The 21,808-nt window shown below is 40.6% G+C and overlaps 1 protein-coding gene across 3 annotated transcripts in view; it reads right to left on the reverse strand.

Annotated features, from left to right (window-relative positions):
- Window positions 1–21,808, reverse strand: part of LOC145340995 (major facilitator superfamily domain-containing protein 8-like) — a 62,725-nt gene that overhangs the window by 8,695 nt on the left and 32,222 nt on the right. For all 3 annotated transcript variants that reach the window (XR_013886327.1, XM_080185641.1, XM_080185643.1), the window contains exons 4-12: window positions 21,516–21,635; window positions 15,666–15,745; window positions 12,834–13,173; window positions 9,421–9,494; window positions 8,099–8,182; window positions 7,243–7,372; window positions 6,327–6,449; window positions 4,023–4,153; window positions 119–245 (exon numbers count right to left, since the gene is read on the reverse strand). Coding sequence is in view for 2 of the 3 variants with exons in the window: in XM_080185641.1 (XP_080041767.1) it covers window positions 153–245; window positions 4,023–4,153; window positions 6,327–6,449; window positions 7,243–7,372; window positions 8,099–8,182; window positions 9,421–9,494; window positions 12,834–13,173; window positions 15,666–15,745; window positions 21,516–21,635 (1,175 nt within the window). In the remaining variant the exon portion in view is untranslated. The remainder of the gene's footprint in view (window positions 1–118; window positions 246–4,022; window positions 4,154–6,326; window positions 6,450–7,242; window positions 7,373–8,098; window positions 8,183–9,420; window positions 9,495–12,833; window positions 13,174–15,665; window positions 15,746–21,515; window positions 21,636–21,808) is intronic.

The raw sequence follows: 21,808 nt of genomic DNA on the forward strand, positions 1-21,808 counted from the left end.
CTAGGGTGGGGCAAAATGATGTTTTTGGTGTTGTACATTCTTCTTTTCTCCAGTTAACTTTGGAAAAAGATTAATTTTAATTTCTATGCGTACACAATTATTTCTTCTGTCACTCTACCTTGTACTTGGTCTGCTGGGTTTCCTATCCAATTTCAGCAATCATCGTCTATATTTCTTCTGTTCACAGTTGAAATCAGGGTTGGGGGAGGTTCAACCAAGTAGCTGTATGATAATATCATCATTATCTACAGTAGAAAACATGGACAGATGAATTTAGTCAGTTCATTATTATGTAAATCTCAAGAACACTATATGCATAAAGATTATTGGCATTAAAAAAAATTATTCATGTTGTGGAGTTGGTGATAAGGCCAGCATTTATTCCCCTCAATAAGGTGGTAGGGAAATGCCTTATAAAACTGCTGCAGTTTATACAATGAAGGTACTCACAACACTGTTAGGTGGACTTCCAAGATCTTGAATCAGCGACAGTAAATATATGATATGCAGTTCAAGACAGTGTGTGTCTGGGAAGGGAGCTTGGTGATGGTGATTTTATCATGTGCTTGCTGTTCTGAGCTTTCTAGATGGCAGAGGTCACGGTTAGGAAGGTGCCACGAAACAGAACTAGATAAAATGTCATAGTATATCTTGTAGATGGTACACAGTGGAGCCACAGTGCACCAGTGATGTTTTAAAGTAACGGATGAGATGCCGATCCAACATATTGCTTTGTCCTGGATGGGAATCCACTTCCTGAATAGTGTTAGTGCTGCACTCGTCCAGGCAAGTGGAAAGAACTTCATCATGCTCTTGAATTGTATCTTTTAAGTGGTAGCAATGTTTTGAGTCATCAATAATAGAGTCATTTACCACGAAATACCCAGCCTCTGGGCTCTTGGAGGTTTGGTCCAGTTGGGTTTCTGGTCAATGGTGGCCACCATTATCACCCTGAGCCTGACTTTGGTCCAGATACACATGCATGAAGCTATGGACCACTTCATTATCTGAGAAGTGGTTGCACAGTGATTAGCATTAGGGTGGCACAGTGCCAGTGTGGTTAACACTGCTGCCTCACAGTACCAGGGTCCCAGGTTCAATTCCGGCCTTGAGTGACTGCTTGTGTGGAGCACACATGTTATTCCCATGTCTAAAAGGGTTTCCTCCAGGTGCTCTAGCTTCCTCCCACAGTCCAAAGATGTGCAGGTTAGATGGTTTGGCTACGTTAAATTGCCCCTTAATGTTCCAAGATGTGTAGGTTAGTGAGATTAGCAGGGTAAATGTATGGGATTATGAGGAGAGGGCCTGATTGGGATGCAGACTCAAACTGCACAGCCTCAACCCACTGACAGAGCTGACCCCGCCCCCCCCAATCCCACCCCCAACCCCATCCTGCTGCCCTCCAACGATGCTTAACAGCACCACGCCAATATTCTCAACCTGCCAAAAAGTTTGTAACCATCGCCCTCTAGTGTTGTCTCCCTTTGCATGATGTGGAGGATATGCTTCAGGATATTGACAACCTGAGAGAGATCCTGCAAACAATCCCTTCACTGATATCATGACAGTCATGGCATTTCCCAAGTGTGTTCCCTTTGAAATTTTTGGCACTGACACTTTCACAGACAGCCTGAAAATTGGATAGGAAATCACTTTAGTTTGTGGAATTTTGGTCCCAATCCCGCCATGTTTGCTGGGATATTGAACAAACTCTGAATGATTAGGATTAACAACCCTTCCTGGACAAGCTGTTATTAATCACTAACCTTTCCCTGTGCTATAACATGGTTTTGGGTGTGACATCATACTTTGATAAATCCTCACCTGATTTTTCTCTAAAGCGGGTAGCTTGTGATCAATCTACACCAAGCCAATTAGGGGTTTAGTGTTTGTCCAAGCTCCTTGGTTTTAAGTTTACTTCTCTACACACACACACGCCCAGACACACACACAGGCTTTAACATTGTTGAATAGGAGCCAGGGATTGCAGAAGGCAAGTCAGGAGAGTGGGTCAGGAGGAGGTGACCACTGCCAGTGAGTATGGTGGTGAAGGGAATGAACATTTGAACATTGTCTGGATGGAAGTGAACATTGTCAAGTGGAGGAGATAGCATTACTAGGAGTGGGGTAAATCATAAAACCTCTACATGCGGGAGGCCATTTGGCCTATCTTGTCTGCACCAACCCTCTGACAGAGGACCTTACCCAGGCCCACCCATTGCCCTATTCCCATAACTTCATGCATTTACCCTACTAATCCCAAAACCTACACACCATGGGACAAGAAGGGGCAATTTAGCATGGCTAATCCACCTAACCCGCACATCTTTGGATTGTAGGAGGAAACTGAAACACCTGGAGGAAACCCATGGAGACACCGGGAGAACATGCAAATTCCACACACAGTCAATTTAGGCCTGAATTGAACCCGAGTCCTGGTGCTGCGAGGCACAGTGGTTAGCACTGATGCACTGTGCTACTGGAGGTGAACATTGCTGTCGGTTGTGCAGTGCACATCACTGAAGTAAGTTGAGTCACAGGACACTCCCATACCAGAAGATTTAAGCCATTGTTTTATGTTGATGGCATTGACCAGTCTAGAAAAATCTGGAGATGTAATAGGTTAACTACAGCCAGGAGAAAGGGATGGAAGATGGGGAAAAAAAAAGGAAGGTCTATGATAGGATAGAAGACAGGATTAATGAAAGTGGCAAAATTAAAATCAATGCAAAGCAACGTGGGGCAAGTAAAATAAGACAATAAAATGGGTTTGGCCAAGGTATAGCAGAACTATCAACAATGCCATCTGAAACAAAAAGACAGAAGCTGTGGTCTGAAATTTTTGATCACGATCTTGAATCCTCTGCTGTAAAGTGTCATTTTGAAAGATAAGTAGTGGAATTCTCCCAAAGAAATCTGAGTGTCAAATTTGCTTAAAAACTAGAATAAATCCCGCTGGTTTTCTCAGCAAGGTTTTCAAAATGAATCTCCCACACTTTGTGTACTGCAGAGTGCACTCGCATGAGTCATGCTAAAAATCAGGGGGGCAGGGTCTATTCCCACTGGAGAGGCCGACAACATAGCACTGAGTGGGCTACTGCTCATGCGCTGATCTTGGCGCAGATGGATCGGCACATACACAGTTGCCACACACTGCCGGCCAGCTTGATTGCTGGCCAGCCCCATGACCCCACATCACTGCCACTCTGACCCCCCCAAACCTCTGATTGCTGACCCCCCCAGATGTGTCCAGACCAGCCAAGTGCAGTGCCAAGGGGACAGGCTGGCACTGTCAAGCTGGGAATGCCCAAGGAGCACACCCTTACCCCCGATCCTCGGGGGGTCACGATGGCCCTCCTTCACTCCAGCAGGGTCAGACCACTAGCTCCTCATTAGTGAGAAGCTGTTGTAAATCCCGTTGAAGTGAAACACTCCTGACAGGGGAGAGGGGGATTGGGGGAAAGAGGATAGCTGACCCAGAGACTTCAGACCTAGGCCTATTAATTACACGTTAATTGGATTAAAATGAAGATTAACACAATTTATACAGCTCCATACCAATTTCTAGCATGGAGCTTACAGCGCTGGAAATCCGGCACCCGGAGACTTGCGTAGGCCGTGGCACCCAGCGGAAAGTCCGCTAAACAGTTGGTGCAGTGGCCTAGCAGAATTGCCCCCAAGATGCTCAAGATCACATTGGGCTTCAATGAAACAAAGTAAGCAGCCAAAGAAGCAAGGTCAGAACCACAATAAGCAAAACGCAACATGACAAGTGGCCAAAAGCAAGCTGAACTGAGACATTCTGTAAAGGGTAAGTGAGATCCACTGTTATTTGTAGCATATTCAATATGTTAAATTGAAAGATAAAGTAAGTTGCTATATCACCTGGTAAATCTAAGGAACCTGCAAAACGTATAACTTTGCCAGCTGAATTTCTAATTTACATGCCACAAATTATACCAAGTATTAGAAACTGCAAAATAATTCTCATTCGTGAGATTCATTAATTTCATTTTACTTACAGTCAGAAGTGTCAGTAGACCCATCATGACTCCTAACATTATGTAAAGATTATTAGTTAATCCTCCTGCCCACATAGGACCCAATATAGTGGCAAGTCCACCTATTGAACGACGGAATCCTTGACTGAATCCTGGAAAGAAAAGGGAAGCATTCAGAGCTAAACATCCACATATGAAAGTAACGTGTACCATATTTTCAGACAAACTTCCACATCATCACTTGCATGTTGGAAATACAATTAAAATTAAGAATTAAAAACAATGTCTTTAAAATATAGTACCATGGTCTATTCACTGATGAGACAGCTTCAACCCCAAGCATTACATACAATAAGTGACCAAATAAAAGCAATACTGAAAAAGCGTCGGAATAATCAAAGAGCCCTACAGAATACTTCAAACGGCATCATTTCTGTTAGTTTACATTTGTAGAGGCAGGTGAAACTATGCAAATAAAGTCTATAACCCTCAGTTACACTTAGGGTAGGGTGGTATTATGTGGCAAGAATAAGGCTTTAAATCAAAGAAAACAAGGTGAGAAAATTTCCTCCTGAAGGAGGAAATATAAAATTGAGTGTTCCTTGAATGAACAATGGCAGCATTGGAACAAGCAAGCAAATGGGCTGTCTGGTAAAAAAAAAGTGCCGAATCTTTGTGCTTGTAACAGATGTAGGGATCATGTTTGGATTGGGTATCAGAGCTAGGCACATGTTTTGTAGAAGGAGGTTGATGTGCCAGCTCTTTCAATTCTTATACTGTGGTGAACTTTACAACCTCACCAAGAATGGCCAGATATTTTCCTAGACTCTTTCTCCCAGTTTCTTCAGGTATATGATATTCCTTCAATTACCCTCATAATGCCAGAAGAGCAAGCTTAAAATGATGTGTCAAGTCAAAGTGAACTCTGTCCACGTTTTCCAAACGATTCTTTTAAATGAAGTTTCTGCTCCACTTCTAATAGCAATCCAATCCAGGTTTTACACCACCCCATTTAGGATTTTTTTTGACTTGCCTGCTGGACATACTGTTCACAATTGTTTTAACTCTTGATTCTCAGACTCTACTAAAATAGCATCAAATATTTGATTTACCTCTGAAGTCTACTTTCCCACTTTAAATCTGGTTACTGCAGTTGTCTCTTTAACTCAGATTATTTTATTTACTATTCCTTGAAATCTTCTGAATGAAACTTGGTCTGTGTCCTCTTAGCTTCAGTCATCTTAAAACATTCTTTCTGTCCTAATTCCCTGCTTATCTGGACAATAACTGGTTCTTTAGAATGCCTGCCTTTTTGCAGCTCTTGTGCTGTCCAGGCTTTCTTCTGGAAGAGTTGAAGAAGTTCACTCCTGAGTGCCCTGTCTCCAACTGCCCACTATTTCAGCTAAAACGAACAAAAGGAATTTCTTCCCTCTAGAAAGTGACTCCCTATTGAAGGCAACCATTGCTAATTTATTTACTCTTCATGACGTAGCCTTTTCTAAGCACAATAGAAACACAGTTGGAACTGAACCAACCCACATACTGACAAATACCTCTGTCTAGCATGAATTGAATTACAGGTTTTACCTTCCTTCTACAGAAACATTAAATTAAAACCACTTAAACCTATATCTTATTTCCAATGTTTAACAATACAAATATAAATCCGTTAAAACTACTCTTACTTTCTTAATAATACCCCACTTCTATTCTGCACTTACAACCATGACTGATCTAATTAACCCCCTGGTCGATGGGAATCACGCATTGTAGGTGATGTAGACGGTGGACAATTCAATGATGACAATGCCATTGAAGGTTATGACTCTGTCTGATTTGTGAATTTCATTATGGGTGCCACAAATATTACTTAGCATGTTGGACGAAGTCTGGGTATTTTCCAGGTCCTGTTGTTAACTGGCATGGATTACTTCACAAGCAGAGGATTGGAAATGGAGATGATCACACTGCAAACATCAGCGAACAGCCTCACTTGTGATGATCTTTATGTGAAGCCTGGCATATGTATCTTTCCCTGGTCTAATTAATAAAACGGCCATGCTGCTTATCAATTCCACATAAAGTCATTATCTTTAAACATGTGCATTTGATAATGCTTTTAAAAAGGATTTTTGAAATAATTGTTTAATAAAAATGACGTAAAATTCAAAACATAATTCCCAACCCTACATGCTGCAGCTAAAAAGTCACGTTAAAAATATAATGGCAAACTCAATAATGGGACACATTGAAGCCTAATTCCAATATACATACTCTTATCACAAAAAATGAGGGTATGGGGGAGTGAATCTACACCCAACTGACCTTGTGTTTTCTCAGCTGTAACTTTTGAAAACAAAGACACTTGAGAAACGGCAACAAATGGCAACCCCAGAATTTGGAGAAACACACCTACCACAAACTCTGATAGCAAAATGGCAAAACTCCCTGAAAAGAAAAAGACAAGAGGATCATATTTTTAAAAACTACTGAAGTGAATATAAACTCATGCATAACTAGACACAATAAAGTTGCTACCTACTGGAGTTTGGAATACCTTGTAAACAATAAGCGGGAAGTTGGAGTTCTAGTAATCTGACCTGTGAGTAAAAGCATGGGTCTGGAAGTTGCACTGCCAAAAGTACAGCAGGCAGTGTCCCTACTATAAGGGATGGATTAATTTGTATAATAAGAGTTACAGGGCACTGAAAATTTGAAGCAATGCTTTACCGTTCACATCAGGAGACATGTACTTTTGAATATAAATCATAATATACAATCGTGAAGCTCACCAACTGTGCTTTATGGCAGTCAAACTGATAAATAGCACTTATCATCAGGGATGTTTTAAATCAAAACAATAGAGCAAAAGTGGTTAGATATTTTTAATTAATTGAAATAATTATACATGCAAAATCATCAGGTACATCATTGAGGCTTATTCTGCGACCTACCTGTTCAACATCACGTAGAACAGAAGCATTCATTTCATCTTGTTTGAGTTCACTTCAATTGTAAGGGCTATGCAAAATTAATTGATTCATATGTAAATACTATAGCTTCTACTTGTCATTCACCCAAGAATTAAACTTTTAACCTACTTGGAAGCAGCAATGGGCATCTTAGAAAAAATACTTCTTTATATATCAGAAATTATATTTTGCATTTGAAATGTTTTATTTTAGAAAACCTAATGATGGGCAAGTGACAAAATAAGACACATAAGCAACAGGATTCTTACCTTTTGGGTTTGCCAGGAAAATTAAACACCAAATACAAGAAATGTTGCAAATGACAAGGCCCACTGCCAGGATTACTCGATCGGTAAACTTCGTGCTTAGCCACCTCACAAGAAAGAATCCAACTATGACCTATAAAACAGAAAATTAAAATGTTTACACCAGAAAGAATTTGAATATGATTACAGAATCTAATATTAAATTCCACAAATAGACAATATCTGAATTTCAAAATTAGTTTAATTTCCTTTTCCCCCCACCATTGAAATCAAGCATCCTGTAGAGTAGGACTCCAAACAACAAGTAGGCAATAATGGAAACTGAGCCCAAATTCAGATATGATCCACAAAGTTTGTGACATACATACCTGTCACTACCAAACTTCATAAAATTGTCTAACCTTAATTCAAAGTTGCTTAGTTCAAAGGTAATATCATCCAAATATTGTTCAAATACTCAAGTCTCATTTTCGCTACCTTACCTATGTTGCCTCATTTGAATTATTGGATAGATATTTTAAGATTAAAAAATGCTGCACATTGCAAGTTTTCAGTCTTTGGATTCTTGCAAAGTTGCATCCAAGGCAACATTTATCGTGCAACTCCTGATTTCAGAATCTGGGAAGGTAGGATTCCGACTGCATGTTTAACTCAATTGCCCGTAAGGTTAATAAATGTTCTGTTTGGCAGTGTTTTGCCAGGTATGGTATAAGACTAACCCTTCCAAGGAACCATTTTGCCTCTCTCTCTAGAGCCAGGTCAATTAAAATCACACTATTGGAATCGCTACAGATGATCGATTGGTAAAGGCAAAATCTACAGAACTTCATCATGATTCTGAATTACAATTTTTACTGACCTCTACACCACACATACAGTACATCAAGCTGTTCTCCAATTCTCCAAAGTGGAAATACTTTTGTGTAATAGGAGTAACCATTGTCTGAAATGAAAAATCAGTGTATTAACAAATACATTGACCATATTTTATTTCATAAGGCAAGGCAAAATACATTGATAAAACTTCCAACACTATTATTAAAAAAATAATAATTGCACGTAGAAATTAATAGTATGTCATTTCAATTGCTATTGTAGTAACTGTAATTATATTTAACACGTTTTGGCTAACTATGCAGTAAATAATTAGCCATTCGGTATCAATATCGTTGAGCAACATTAACTATAGTGGGAGCAAACACTGGCAAAAAAGGAGTGAGAGAGCAATAATCTCAGAGTTTAAACTGACGTAGTTGATGATGGTGTATAGAATGACTATTATTCTGTTGATAACAGTCATAATATAACCATGCAAAGAACAAAGAAGAATATAGCACAGGAAACAGGCCCTTCAGCCCTCCAAGCCTGCGCCACTCACTGGTCCAACTAGACCATTCGTTTGTATCTCTCCATTCCTGGTCTGCTCATGTGACTATCCAGCAAAAACTAAAGGTTTTGCTTTCCTACAAAAGCTATATGTTATCTCAAAACAATAAAAAGGTATGATTTTTCTCAACTACTAACCTTCTGCTTCTAAGAAAATGTCAACTTCATATTGGTTACCACAGTACCAGAAGGAGCAGAGAAAATAATTTAATTGACACAATGGGGTTTTATAATGATGCAGGGTTAGGACAGCACTATGACACTTAATCTAATATATGGTGATAATATTTTCATGAATGCATCAAATGCATGATCTTCCCAGAACCAACCTAAAAACTTTATTTTTAGAATGCCTAGAGGATGTTTAAGATGATGTTTGGAACAGGGCAAGTAGCTTAGAAAGAAGTCCACACTGCCCTTCCTAAGAATAAAGCTCTTTTTAAAATGTAGCATCAGTAGCAACCAAACTCAATAGGAACTAGCTTTTTTTTATAAAAGGGCATATCCACTCACACACCAATTTGCTGTATGAAATTAAAATTGATCATTTCTAAGGAAAAAGTAAACATGATTGAGCTCAAGCAATTAATAAATACAAGTGTAGAGAATTAAATTTCAGTTTAACAACAGTGCTACTATCCATCTTTGAGCTACATCTACTTTATTCAAGCGTTCAACCCAGGAACTTGCAGAGTAACCCCTAAACTGCTAAGTAGACGTTTAGATAGCAAAAATCACCTTAAGCTAAACAGTTAGCCATTCAAAATGATGATCTGGTTAAATCTACTCACATACCTCTAAAGCAGTCTGATTGAATAGTGTAATGAATTGTGCAGTAAGGACAACCACAACTTCCTCTCGTAGGTATTCTAAAATGGGAAAACAACACCACACTGATCATACATGGGTTTAAAACAGCTGGAAGAGTTAAGAGAAAATTCAATAAATTTTCATTTTCACCAGACTGATTGTCATAAAACTGCTTTTAGAACACCTCAGCTACATAATTCAACAACAACGTTGTGGCACTACATTTTATAGCGATAGAATTAATACTTAATCACATAGAACATAGAACACTACAGCACAAACAGGCCCTTCGGCCCACGAGTTGCGCCGATCACATCAACATCTACCAATCTATAGACCTATCTATAACCCACAATCCTATTAAATCCCATATACTCATCCAGAAGTCTTTTAAAAGACCCCAGCAAGTTTGCCTCCACCACCACATCTGTTATTTCATCTGGTCTACAGACAGCAATCTTAATTCATACAAATAAAATGACTGGATACTATTATATTCATTTGAAAAAAGATAATTTCAAGGAAAGTATCCTAAGAATTTACTTATAATTATAATATACCTTTCTGGCAAAAAAAACACAATGTGAAGACCAAAACATCTGGCAGATTTATTTTAGTGAAAACTATAAAAAGCAAAAATAAATTTTCTACCATTTATTTGTTCTGGGAAGATTTTGCACCATACAATTGTAAAAACCTTTTGTCCACAAGGTGGCACATTGCAACTGCCAAAAAACATGAAGTCCAAAAGCAAGGGACCATGTGATCAATGAAAACAAAAAAACTGAAAGGAATTAAGCACTATGAAGTCTAAAGGTTTCTTGGAGTACATCAAACCACAGGAATTCTTTAGCTTCTCCAGTCACTTTCCAGTATAAATTCTGCAGTTTTTTTTTTCTGTATCATCAACAAACAACAGGGAGAATTGAAGTTGCTAGCTGCAACCAGAATTAGTCTTTCATCTGTAGGAAGACATATACATTTATAAATAGCTAATGTAATCTACCTAGAGAAACAAAAACAAATACAGACTTGATTCATTTCTCTTTAAGACTAATCAGGCTAAGGAAATTTAATTATCTCTTTGCCACCAATAACTTACTGAAGGTGCTGTGACTGTTATCTCTTGTTTATACCATGCAAACATGCACATGTAGGCCCAGCAAAGGACACAGGAAACTAATCACCAAAATACAAGCATTCAGAACCCAATCAATTAATTTTGAAATATCAGAACCTAGATAGGCAACGAACAGTTTTAACATGAGAATGATTTATAGGATAAGAGAATAAGACTTGCACTTAAAAGACAAGAGAGGCCAAAACCAACTAAATTAGAAAGCAGAAAGAGAAAAGAAAGAAAGCAATAGAACAAAAAATTAAACTTTAAAGATCGAGCTGCAAGGTGGCACAATGGTGCCTCACAGTGCCAGGGACCTGAGTTCAATTATGGCTTTGGGCAACTGTCTCTCTGTCTGTGTGGAGTTTGCACGTTGTCCCCATGTCTGTGTGGGTTTCCTCCAGGTGCTCCAGTTTCCTCCCACAGTCCAAAGGTGTGAGAGTTTGTTTGACCAGTCTTACTAAATTGCCCCTTTGTGTCACAAGGATTAGCATGGGGTTACAGAGATAGGGCCTGGGTGGGACTGTTGTCTCCGATTATTGCTGGGCCAAATGATCTCCTTCTGCACTGTAGGGATTCTATGATGCTATGATCCTTTGTCTACTCTGCAATGGTATTCTATCCTCGCTTACTGCACTCTGTGTATTGTGGCAACATTTGGAAAAGTTAAGCCTTCTAAAAAGCAACCCCACTGCCAGCACACTGCTGGTGAGCATGCTCAATAGCCTCAAATTGGTGCCCTAAATATACAGATTGGCTACCCATCTCCGTTGAGCAAGTAACTAATCCCCACGCTGGCCTGCCCCCCACCTCCCCCCCCCACCCCAGGAAACCTCCCTGGTGGCAAGAATGCACCAAGCAGCTCATTATTTTCCTACTATGCTGGGGCTTGGAAAGGTCTGACCTTTTTTGAATGATTAAAATCTCACAGGTCTTTTTGTTTAAAAGACATAACTGACAACCCATAAAGCAGAATACATGATCCACAGCGCAACCACTTTTGAAATAAATCATATTCAACAAACATGGGGGGGGGGAGGCGGGGAGCAATTCTCCCAGCCCATTGCACTGCTCCAGTGGTGCAGTGGGCTGGGACACATCAGCAAGGGACCATTTTGCAGGCTTCCCACTGGGCATTACAGTCTCCAGAACCAAGTTTTTCAACATAATCAGCTCCACGCCAGTTGATTACAATATGAAAATCACGATTTCCATCTGATTAGCGGGTCCAAGACTGAAGTCTCCCAGCCCAGCCCACCAGCATCTCCCTCCCTCCCCCTCACCCCTCCACCTCCCTCCCTCTACACCTCTCATTCCCCCTACCCCCCTCCCCTCACCCCCCCACCTCTCCTAGCCTCCCCTCCCACACACCTGCCTCCCCTCCTCCCCCACCCGCCTTCCCAACCGTCTCCACTCGCCACCCCCCAACCACCTGCCTCCCACCTACCAGAAGTGGTTCACTCCAGCGTGATTTACTCCTGCTCCCCACTAATAGGGAACAGGTGGCTTGACCCTGCTGGAAGGAAAAGAGGCCATTGAAGGCCCCCTAAAGGAGGTCAGGGGTAAGGGGGGGTGTGCCCCTTGGGCAGTGTCAGCCAGGCATCACCCAAGGGACAAAGTGGCACTGCCCACAGGGCACTGACAAGGGGGCAGGACCAGAGGGGATGGGGAACCCACTTCCATTCTGCAAATGTAGCATTGGGAGAAGGAGGAAAGAGAGGATTAGGGTTGGCCGGGGGAGGGGGGGGGGGCAGTCGGGACATTGGGGCAGTCCCCGGGAGGTCCGGGAGACCAGTATTCCAGGGGCGGGAAGTGTCAGAAGCCCAACAATAGGGGTTATGGGCCTGGCCAGCAATTGGACTGGCTAGCGATCTGGAAGCTGGCAATGAGTGGGAGTCACTGCACAGACACCGATCTCTGTGCTGACTGATCAGTACATGCGCAATGGTTGTTTCAGTGCTATACATTGCTGGCCTTTCAAGCAGGAATAGATCCGTTCCATGATTTCCAGAGTGAATCATGCTTGGACACTCTGATGCTCAGTGTTGGAAATTCATTCTGGAAATCACTCTCAAAAAAACCCAGCAGGATTTACTCCAATTTTACTGCACGTTGGAACTTATAAATTTTTGGGAGAGTCCCAGCCAGGGTGTTTAAGTTGTGTTAAATATTATGACAAATTAGTTTTTTGATACAAAAACATAAACAATTGGACAGATGACTTGGGTGGAGTTGAACTTTACAAAGTGGTTACAGTTAATAATTTGCTAATACCCACCTTTAGTCGCGCTAAAATTGTGGAATGGATTATCATTCGTTTTGCTTTCTTCATCAATGTGTCCATTAGGAATATATTGACGGTCATCTACTATGCTATTTTCACCATCCATTTCATTAATTAGTGGAACGCGTAATTTTTCATCTTCATTAATGCTACCATACTGATTGTTCTCTGCAGCTGCATAATTCCCATCATCATCATCATGAACTAAAGGTTCTTCTTCCTCCTCAGTTGAAATTAGTCTTCTTTGAGATTTGCGTTTGGGAACCAATGGGAGGTCATAATACATAAAAATTATTATCACTTGAAGAATGATCCACATAAGACACATGAACAACTGTAACAAAATGAACAAAAACATTAGGGCGTGAAAGAGACTTCTGTGCAAAGTCTGAACATCTTTGAACTTTTGACACAATTATAATGCAAAATGCCTATGTAAATACTATCTTGCAACTTACCATATTAGCATGTCATCCTAATAGAGTAGACTGAAAGCTTGTAAGGAAAATTGGTCTCTCAACATTTTCAGACTTCTAGACATCACTGCTATTGTTACATCTTTATACAATCTTGAACATTTTCCCTTCTTTACATCTGCAATTAGTTTCCTAACCAAATGCACAAATTGCATCTTCAATTACTTTGAGCATGGTGTATTACCTTACCCTTCCCTCCACTCCTTGGCACAACTGATCACACCAAAGTCTATCCTCTGTTACCATTTCAGTGGGACTGCCCTCGTTTAGGTTCACTTATCCATTAGCAGCCAAAGCATCACCAAATTTTAGTTTGTTGCTTCTCTTTGCTTTCACCTCCGACACCCTGAATTATCTACAATTATGGAAAATGTCAGTCCGTGTCCTCATCCACAATAATTTCATCAAACCTTCCCTCTGCAAACTCAACTGGCTTTCCATTCCCCAGCTTGCTAAGTTAAAAATAGCCTGCGCCCTCAGCTTACCCCACTTCAGTGATCTCCTTCTGTCTTATGTCCTGGTCCATGCCTTATGCACCTCTAACACTACACTTCCTTGCTCCCTCTATGCCACTGTCAACAGCTACTCATATAGCAGTTAAGGGCCTGCCATCTTAATTAAAATAAAATACTTTCCTCCTTATTGTAAAACGTGCAGATGTAGACCTACATTCAGAGTGCTGAATCAGGACAATTCAGGTTTTTCTAAAAACTTACTCAAATTAAATATTTTGGGATTTACAATATATGTTTGAGTTTAAAATGCTTGAGGTACATCAGAAAAAATATTTATCCATCGAAAAAGAAACTCTACATTTGGTGCTAGCTTTGAAGCATTTAAACATTTATGTTGCAAGCACTGCTTCAAAGACAAATATATTTACTAATCACAATCCTTTGAAATTGCTGGAAAAGTTACAGAACCAGAATGTTCAGGCAGACTTTATTACTGCAACCATTTAATTACCAGCTATGATGTGGTTGGATGAGAAAATTTAATTGCTGCTGCACTGTCAAGAGTTTAAAATTCAAAAAAGCTTGAAATGAACACTATTTTTACAAAATGCTTGTGTATATTTCCCTGATTGGTATGTAGCCTATAGTATAACAGTTTGGTGTATATAGATAAACATAATAAATAATGCAAAATAGGTTGAGAAAATGAAACTGTCTTTTTGGAATTATGACCACTCCTTTTATTATGAGGTCGGAGGTGTGAAGACCATATTGTTATTTTAATATTTTTGGGGTTTATTGTACTGTTCTGTGAAGCAGGCTTATGGGTGCTGTGTGTGTGTCTGACTGTGTGTGTGTACAACTTAATTAAGTTGGGGACTGAGTGACTACAGAGTGTAGGACATCAAAGGGGCTAGATGTGAAAGACAGACACCTGAAGTGAATTTGGCGAAGTTGGGTATTCTTCAAGCAACTAAAACGTGGGTGGAAATTTGCATTAGGAGATAAAGGAGGTTTGTTACGTTCAGTTGTTGAATTTCAATAGGAGGCAAGAAGGAGTTTACAACTTGGATAACATTATAAATGAATATGACAAGGTTATTCATTTTATTTTATCCAAAAGTGGTGGCATGAGGAAAACTGTAAGATTTTATATTCTGAGAAAGGTGAATTTCAAAGAAGGAAATGGACAATGGGAGAAGAGGAAATAACATACTTAGGAAAAGATGAGAGAGCTATCTGAAGTGGCCTTGTAAGACCTCCTGGAGTGTGCCAAGAGAAAACTGTGAAAAGAAACAAAGTAGAACAGCCATCAGTCAGCCCAGAAAGTGTATGTTTTTCTAGAAAGCAAGGTTTCATTTTAAAGTTTTTTTGGAATTTCCACAGCAGAGTAGAAAAGAAAGAGAAGTCCTGTGATATACCTCCTCTCAAGCAACAATGGGATTTCCTTGTGGTAATACTGCTGCATTTTCTAACAGATTAAATGGCTATAGGGGCTGGTTGTCTAAAGGGATGTCTATGTGCGAATCTAACCAAGTAGGAATCTTTTTGGAAGGAAGGATAATGTTCTGTAGGATAATTTTAAATGTGCAAATGAAATCTTGTGTGTTTAAACTTTCTTTTCTTAATACATGTTTTAATTTAATATTTAAAATCTCCAGAAGTGTTATTGAAATTTGTGGCTTCTGCCTTTAATAGACGTATCTTCTCGTAACAAATTACAAAAAGAAAAGAGCTGCGATAACCTGCTAAGTTTTCCTTTGGGATTTGGTTTACACAACATTTAGCATTTGCCAGATCACAACAATTAAAAATAAGCTACTATTTATAATTATTCTTAGTTCTACATGAATTCACAAAGTAAAAGTTTAAAAGATGAAGAAAGCAATTCTTACCCCAGGTGATGTGTATTTATTCACTTTAAATGGTCCGAGGTTGAAGTTGCAAAGTCTCAGGAACAGATTAAATCCTGGTCCTAAAGGAGACACATTAAAATTTCTTAATTTTTAAAAATTGGTGGAGCAGATTTAACATGCTGAAGATTTAAAAATGACCACTGGAGGCAGAAGAATCATTACTGAGCACAAGATATAAAGAGATGAGAAAGTTTTGCACTCAGAAATGTGGATCTTTGAATTCCCTATGCTAGAAGGTTGTGCATGTTCCATCAAAGCTGCAATGGACAGCTTTTTGGGAATCAAGGGTTATTGGAAACAGTTAGGAAAGTGGAGTTGAGGCAGAAGATCAGCCATAATTATAGTGAATAGCAGAGTAGGTTTCAGGGCTGAATGGTCTACTAGTCCTATTTCTTACGTTTCCATTAAGCTCATACTGAAGCATGGAATTACTACCCAATTTTCAAACAAAATCAATCAAGGAAAAAATAAATTATTTTAACATATGCAAATTATTACATTCAAGATAATTTCTGAAAGATGATCAAAATAAGTTAGAATTTAACCACTTCTTTTCAGTTGGTGTTATCCACTATCAGCACCAAGCAATCCAAGTCGTTTACAGAAGTGGAAAATTACATGGCCTCCTTCAGTACTATAATTATAATTCGAAGAAAAAGACAGCCCAGGCATGAGCATGATCAAAAAGGGAGGAGACAGAGACAGAACGAAGTGAATGCAAGAACAGTGGACATGTGGAACCAGGAAACACATTCAGGGTAGGAGAGAAAAAACAAATTGCAGAACGTTCAATCAAAATTAAAGCATCAATTCTTACGCTACAGGTGACCAAACATAGAACATAGAACATTACAGCGCAGAACAGGCCCTTCGGCCCACGATGTTGCGCCGACCAGCTTTTAAATAAAAAACAACACTAACCCACTAATCTAAACCAATCCCATTTCGTCCATAAACCTATCCACAGATCTCTTAAATGCCCCCAAACTAGGTGCATTTACAACTGCAGCAGGCAGGGCATTCCAGTCCCTCACCACCCTCTGGGTAAAGAACCTACCCCTGACATCAGTCCTACAACTACCCCCCCTTAATTTAAAGTCGTGCCCCCTCGTGCTAGCTTTCTCCATCCTAGGAAAAAGGCTATCACTATCTACCCTGTCTAAACCTCTAATCATCTTATATGTTTCAATAAGGTCCCCTCTTAGCCGCCTTCTTTCCAGCGAAAACAACCCCAAATCTCTCAGTCTCTCCTCATAGGATCTCCCCTCCATACCAGGCAACATCCTGGTAAACCTCCTCTGCACCCTCTCCAAAGCCTCTACATCCTTCCTGTAATGTGGGGACCAGAACTGCACACAATACTCCAAGTGCGGCCGCACCAGAGTTGTGTACAGTTGCATCATGACGCTGCGACTCCTAAATTCAATCCCCCTACCAATAAACGCCAAGACACCGTATGCCTTCTTAACAACCTTATCTATTTGATTCCCAACTTTCAGGGATCTATGTACACATACACCTAGATCCCTCTGCTCCTCCACACTATTCAAAGTCCTCCCGTTAGCCCTATACTCAACACATCTGTTATTCCTACCAAAATGAATTACCTCACACTTCTCCACATTAAACTCCATCCGCCACCTCGCGGCCCAGCTCTGCAACCTGTCTAAGTCACCCTGCAAACTATGACACCCTTCCTCACAATCTACCACACCTCCGACTTTGGTGTCATCAGCAAACTTACTAATCCACCCAACTATACCCTCATCCAGATCATTAATAAAAATTACAAACAGCAGTGGCCCCAAAACAGATCCCTGAGGCACACCAGGTTTGGAAGATGGAAAAGTGCTGTCCTGAGTTTAAAATATCATGCTATAATTTCATGGAGATAGATAATCAAGGCAAGGCTCAAAAAAACAAGGGGCAGGAATGGGTACGAAGTATTACTGGCTACAATGTGATCAGTAAAGAAAGGAAGAGGGGTAGTAGCACTGATTACAGAAACTGTTATGGTGCTGGAGGAACAGAATGTTCAAGCTCTAAACCTATTTTGTTTGAACCAAGAAACAATAGACAAATTCGAGTAGGTATTCTATAGGCTTCCAGCAGCAAAGATAAAAGGGATCAAATTTGCAATCAAATGGTAGATGGATGCAAGAATGATAAAAAAAAAGTATCATTCAAGGAATGTGGGCTTCGCTGGCTAGGCCAGCATTAATTGCCCATCCCTAATTGCACTTGAGAAGATGGTGGTGAGCTGCTTTCTTGAACTGCTGCAAAATATATGGTATAGGTATAGCCACAACACAGTCAGACAGGGATTTCCAGGATTTTAACCGAACAACAGTGAAGGAAATGCAATGTATTTCCAAGTCTAGATGGTGAGCAGCTGGCGGGGGGGGAACTTCAAGGTGATGGCATCCCATGTATCTGCTGCATTTGGGTCTGGATAGCATTGGGTCTGAAGGTGCTCTCTAAGCAGCTTTGTTGAGTTCTTGGAGTACATCTTGTAGATGGTACATTCTGGTGCTATTGTGCATCGGTTGTGGAGGGAGCGAGTGTTTGTGAAAGGTAGAAATTAAGTGGGCTGCTTTGTCCTCGATGGTGTTAAGCTTCTTGAATGTTGTTGGAGCTGCACCCGTCCAAGCAAGGGGAGAGTATTATTTTATGCCCCTGACTTGACCCTTATAGATTGTGGACAGGCTTTGGGCATCAGGAGGAGAGTTGCTCATTGCAGAATATCTAGCCTCTGACCTGCTCTTGTAGCCACAGTATTTATATGGCTGGTCCAGTTCAGTTTCTTGTAAATGGTAACACTTCGGATGTTGACAGTGGGGGATTCAGTGATGGTAATGCCATTGAATGTCTACAGGCAATGTTAGATTCTCTTTTGTTAGAGATGGTCAATGCTTGGCACTTGTGTGGGCAAATGTTACTTGCCACTTGTCAGCCCAAGCCTGGATATTGTCCAGGTCTTGCTGCAATTACTGCTTCTGTACCTGAGGAGTCTTGAATTGTGCTGAATGTTGTGGGGATGTTCGCTGATGATTGTGTGATCAGCAAATATCCCCACTTCAGACCTTATGACAGAAGGAAAGTTACTTTTGACCTTATGATGGAAGGAAGGTAATTGATGATATAGTTGAAATAGTCAGGCAGAGGACAATCCCCTGGGGAACTCCTGCAGTGATGTCCTGGAGCTAAGATGATTGACCTCCAAATCCACACGCATACTGAAAAGTTGTGAATGGTGTTGAACATTTCAGTGGACAGTCCCATATATCACCTTATGTTGGAGGGAAGGTCATCATTGAAGCAGCTGTATGTGGTTGGGCCTAGGACACTGCCCTGAGGAACTCCTGCAGCGATGTTCTGGGGCTTAAATGACCGGCCTCCTATAATCACAACTATCTTCCTTTTTACTAGGTATGACTCAAATTTTCCTCTCGATTTACATTGACTCCAGTTTTGCCTGTGCTCCAAGATGCCAAATTCACAAATGCTGCCTTGATGCCAAGGGCAGTTACTCTCACCTCACCTCTAGAGTTCAACTCTTTTGTCCATGTTTGAACCAAGGCTGTAACAAGATTAGCAGCTGAGTGGTTCCGGCAGAATTCAAACTGAACATCCATGAACAAGTTATTACTGAGCAATTGCCACTAGTTATAACTAAGGATTTTAATTGTCTTAGTATAAACTTGGGTTGCAATTGTGGAAAAAGCAGGGAGAGAAGTGGACTCAGATGAATAGATCAGTTACTTCTCTGACTGGACAAGGCACTACTAGATCCAGTTGAGGGTAACAAATGGATCAAGTATCAGTAGGGGAACATTTACAGGACAGTGATCAAAGGTTTAGGTTAGTAATGGAAAAGGACAAGGAGCAATCCAGTGTTTGAAATAGTTAACTGGGGTATGCACGACTTCAACTGAGTGAGAACAGATCTGATTCAGATAAATTGGGATCAAAAATTGTCAAGCAAAACTGTAACAGAGCAATGGAGTGAATTTAAAGAGGAGAAAGCTCAGGTATTGCCGAGGTGGATTATATGCTTCTATTCAAATGGCAGACAGCGATCCAGCAGAGCGATGAGTACCATTCAGTTAGGGAGTTTGAAGATTATTGCCATCAATTCATTAATAATGCTGGCTTCTTTTGAAAGGATATCCCATCCTTTAATTAGTATTAATTATTTATTCTTCACTGAGATTTTGGCTGTGCCCCAGTAAATAGAACTATAGTGCCACCTGGTAGTGGTTCCAAGATACTGCATTCAGAAACATGCTAAATAAGTTGCTCGAATCAGTTAATTGACAGTCATTTGATCTTCCTTGTTGCTCCACTGTACTACATTGCAATGTGTATCAGGTGTTTTTATTTAAATCCTCCTTGGTACTCAGGTAATTCAAATAATGCTTGTTACTGCTGTACTAATTCAAAGGTTTGATTAAAATAATGCTGAATCAAGAATTGCACAGTTGACTTTGAAAAATCATTTTCTGAACTACAAAGTACATTTTTAGCCATTTTGACTATGGAGCATAATTAACTATGACAAAAGAATCAAAACTGCACTCTATTGGAGAAGGGTGCACATCAAAGACCTGGATAAATATGGGTGGGGGGGGTGATTCTTCGACCTTGCTGCGCCGATCCTGGAGAATAGTGTGCTGGCTTCAAAATTGGTTTTTTGCACTCAGCGCCAAACAGTTTGCAAGCCTCCTGAACTGGATCGTGCTCAGAAAGTAGCCTTTAACTATGTTTAGGCTATTCAAATCCCAACACAGCAATCCCTTCGTCAGGTGACCACTCACCTGACAAAGGAACAGCATTCCGAAAGCTAGTGGGGTTTACTACCAAATAAACCCGTTGGACTTTAACCTGCCATTAATGAGACTTCTAACTGTGTTCACCCCAGTCCAATGCCGGCATCTCCATATCACAAATCCCAACACACACAAGTCTCTGAGCTTTGAGTGCAACGCGATAACGGTGAGAATCACAAGTGGTCTACACTACGTGAGACCTGACACAATGGTAATGTCAGGGGAAGGGGGGGGGGATTTCTGGCCATATGGCACTACCCACTTGGTGGAGCACCGCCAATGTGCTAGTGCGAGTGCCAGAGAGATGGAGCCTGAGTTGGGACTATGGCGGGGACGTATGCAAAGGGAGTCATGCAGAGGTAGATCATGTCAGGGGACATATCAAGGTCAGGAATGGTGACCCATCTGGAAGGAGGACCTCATGCCAATAACTTGCATTGGGTAGGGGAAACATACATTCGACAGGGTTAAGGGGAAAGGGTTATCGGGACACTTTCTAAACGGTGCCTGAGCATTTTGAAGCCGGCACAGTGGGACATTTAGGTCATGCCACATTCTCAGTACTGGCGCGAAACTCCCAACTGTCCAAAAGCATGACTGAGAATGGGAGTACTGTGGTGCGGAGTCTGCCTGAGAAACGGGCATGGATCACTCCATTATTCTTGCCGTTACGACACTTTCTATTTTGGGAGAATTTCACCCACGTAGCAAGACCACTGAAACAGTTCACTCATTACTTGTCTCCCTGATTAAGGCAGCCCAACATTGCCATTGAAATAGTACTACATAGATATTTAATTAACAAATGGGTTAAAGGTTATTGGGGGGGGTGCAGGCAGGAACGAGAAGTTGAGATTTAAATCAGAACAGCCATGATCTTATTGAATTGTGGAGTAGGATAGAGACACCGAGTGAACTACTGTTGCACCTAATTCATATGTTTATATGTATGTAAAAGGCATTCCATAGCCTTGCATTACCACTAACCATTAACACCTACCAATCAACAGCCCAGCCTGTCGTGCAGCCATGACAACAGCAAATACTGTAGCCCGTTCCTCTGTTGTGGTAGAACGAGTAAGGTATCCAAAAATGCATGCACCAGCTCCTGTACCTATACCTGTAAAGAAATGATACGTTTTTTCAGGAGATTAGCAAGATAGTTAAAGCACAATTTACTGCAGCCAACCTTTAATAAGTGAATGAGTCTTGCCAAATAGAGATAAGAAACTATGAGTGGCAAACATCAAAAATCAGTCTTTTGCACGGTTGTTTGACATTAACAGCATTTTA

This window comes from Carcharhinus amblyrhynchos, chromosome 3 (assembly GCF_965287045.1).
Source record: "Carcharhinus amblyrhynchos chromosome 3, sCarAmb.v2.hapA, whole genome shotgun sequence".
Lineage (NCBI taxonomy): Eukaryota > Metazoa > Chordata > Chondrichthyes > Carcharhiniformes > Carcharhinidae > Carcharhinus > Carcharhinus amblyrhynchos.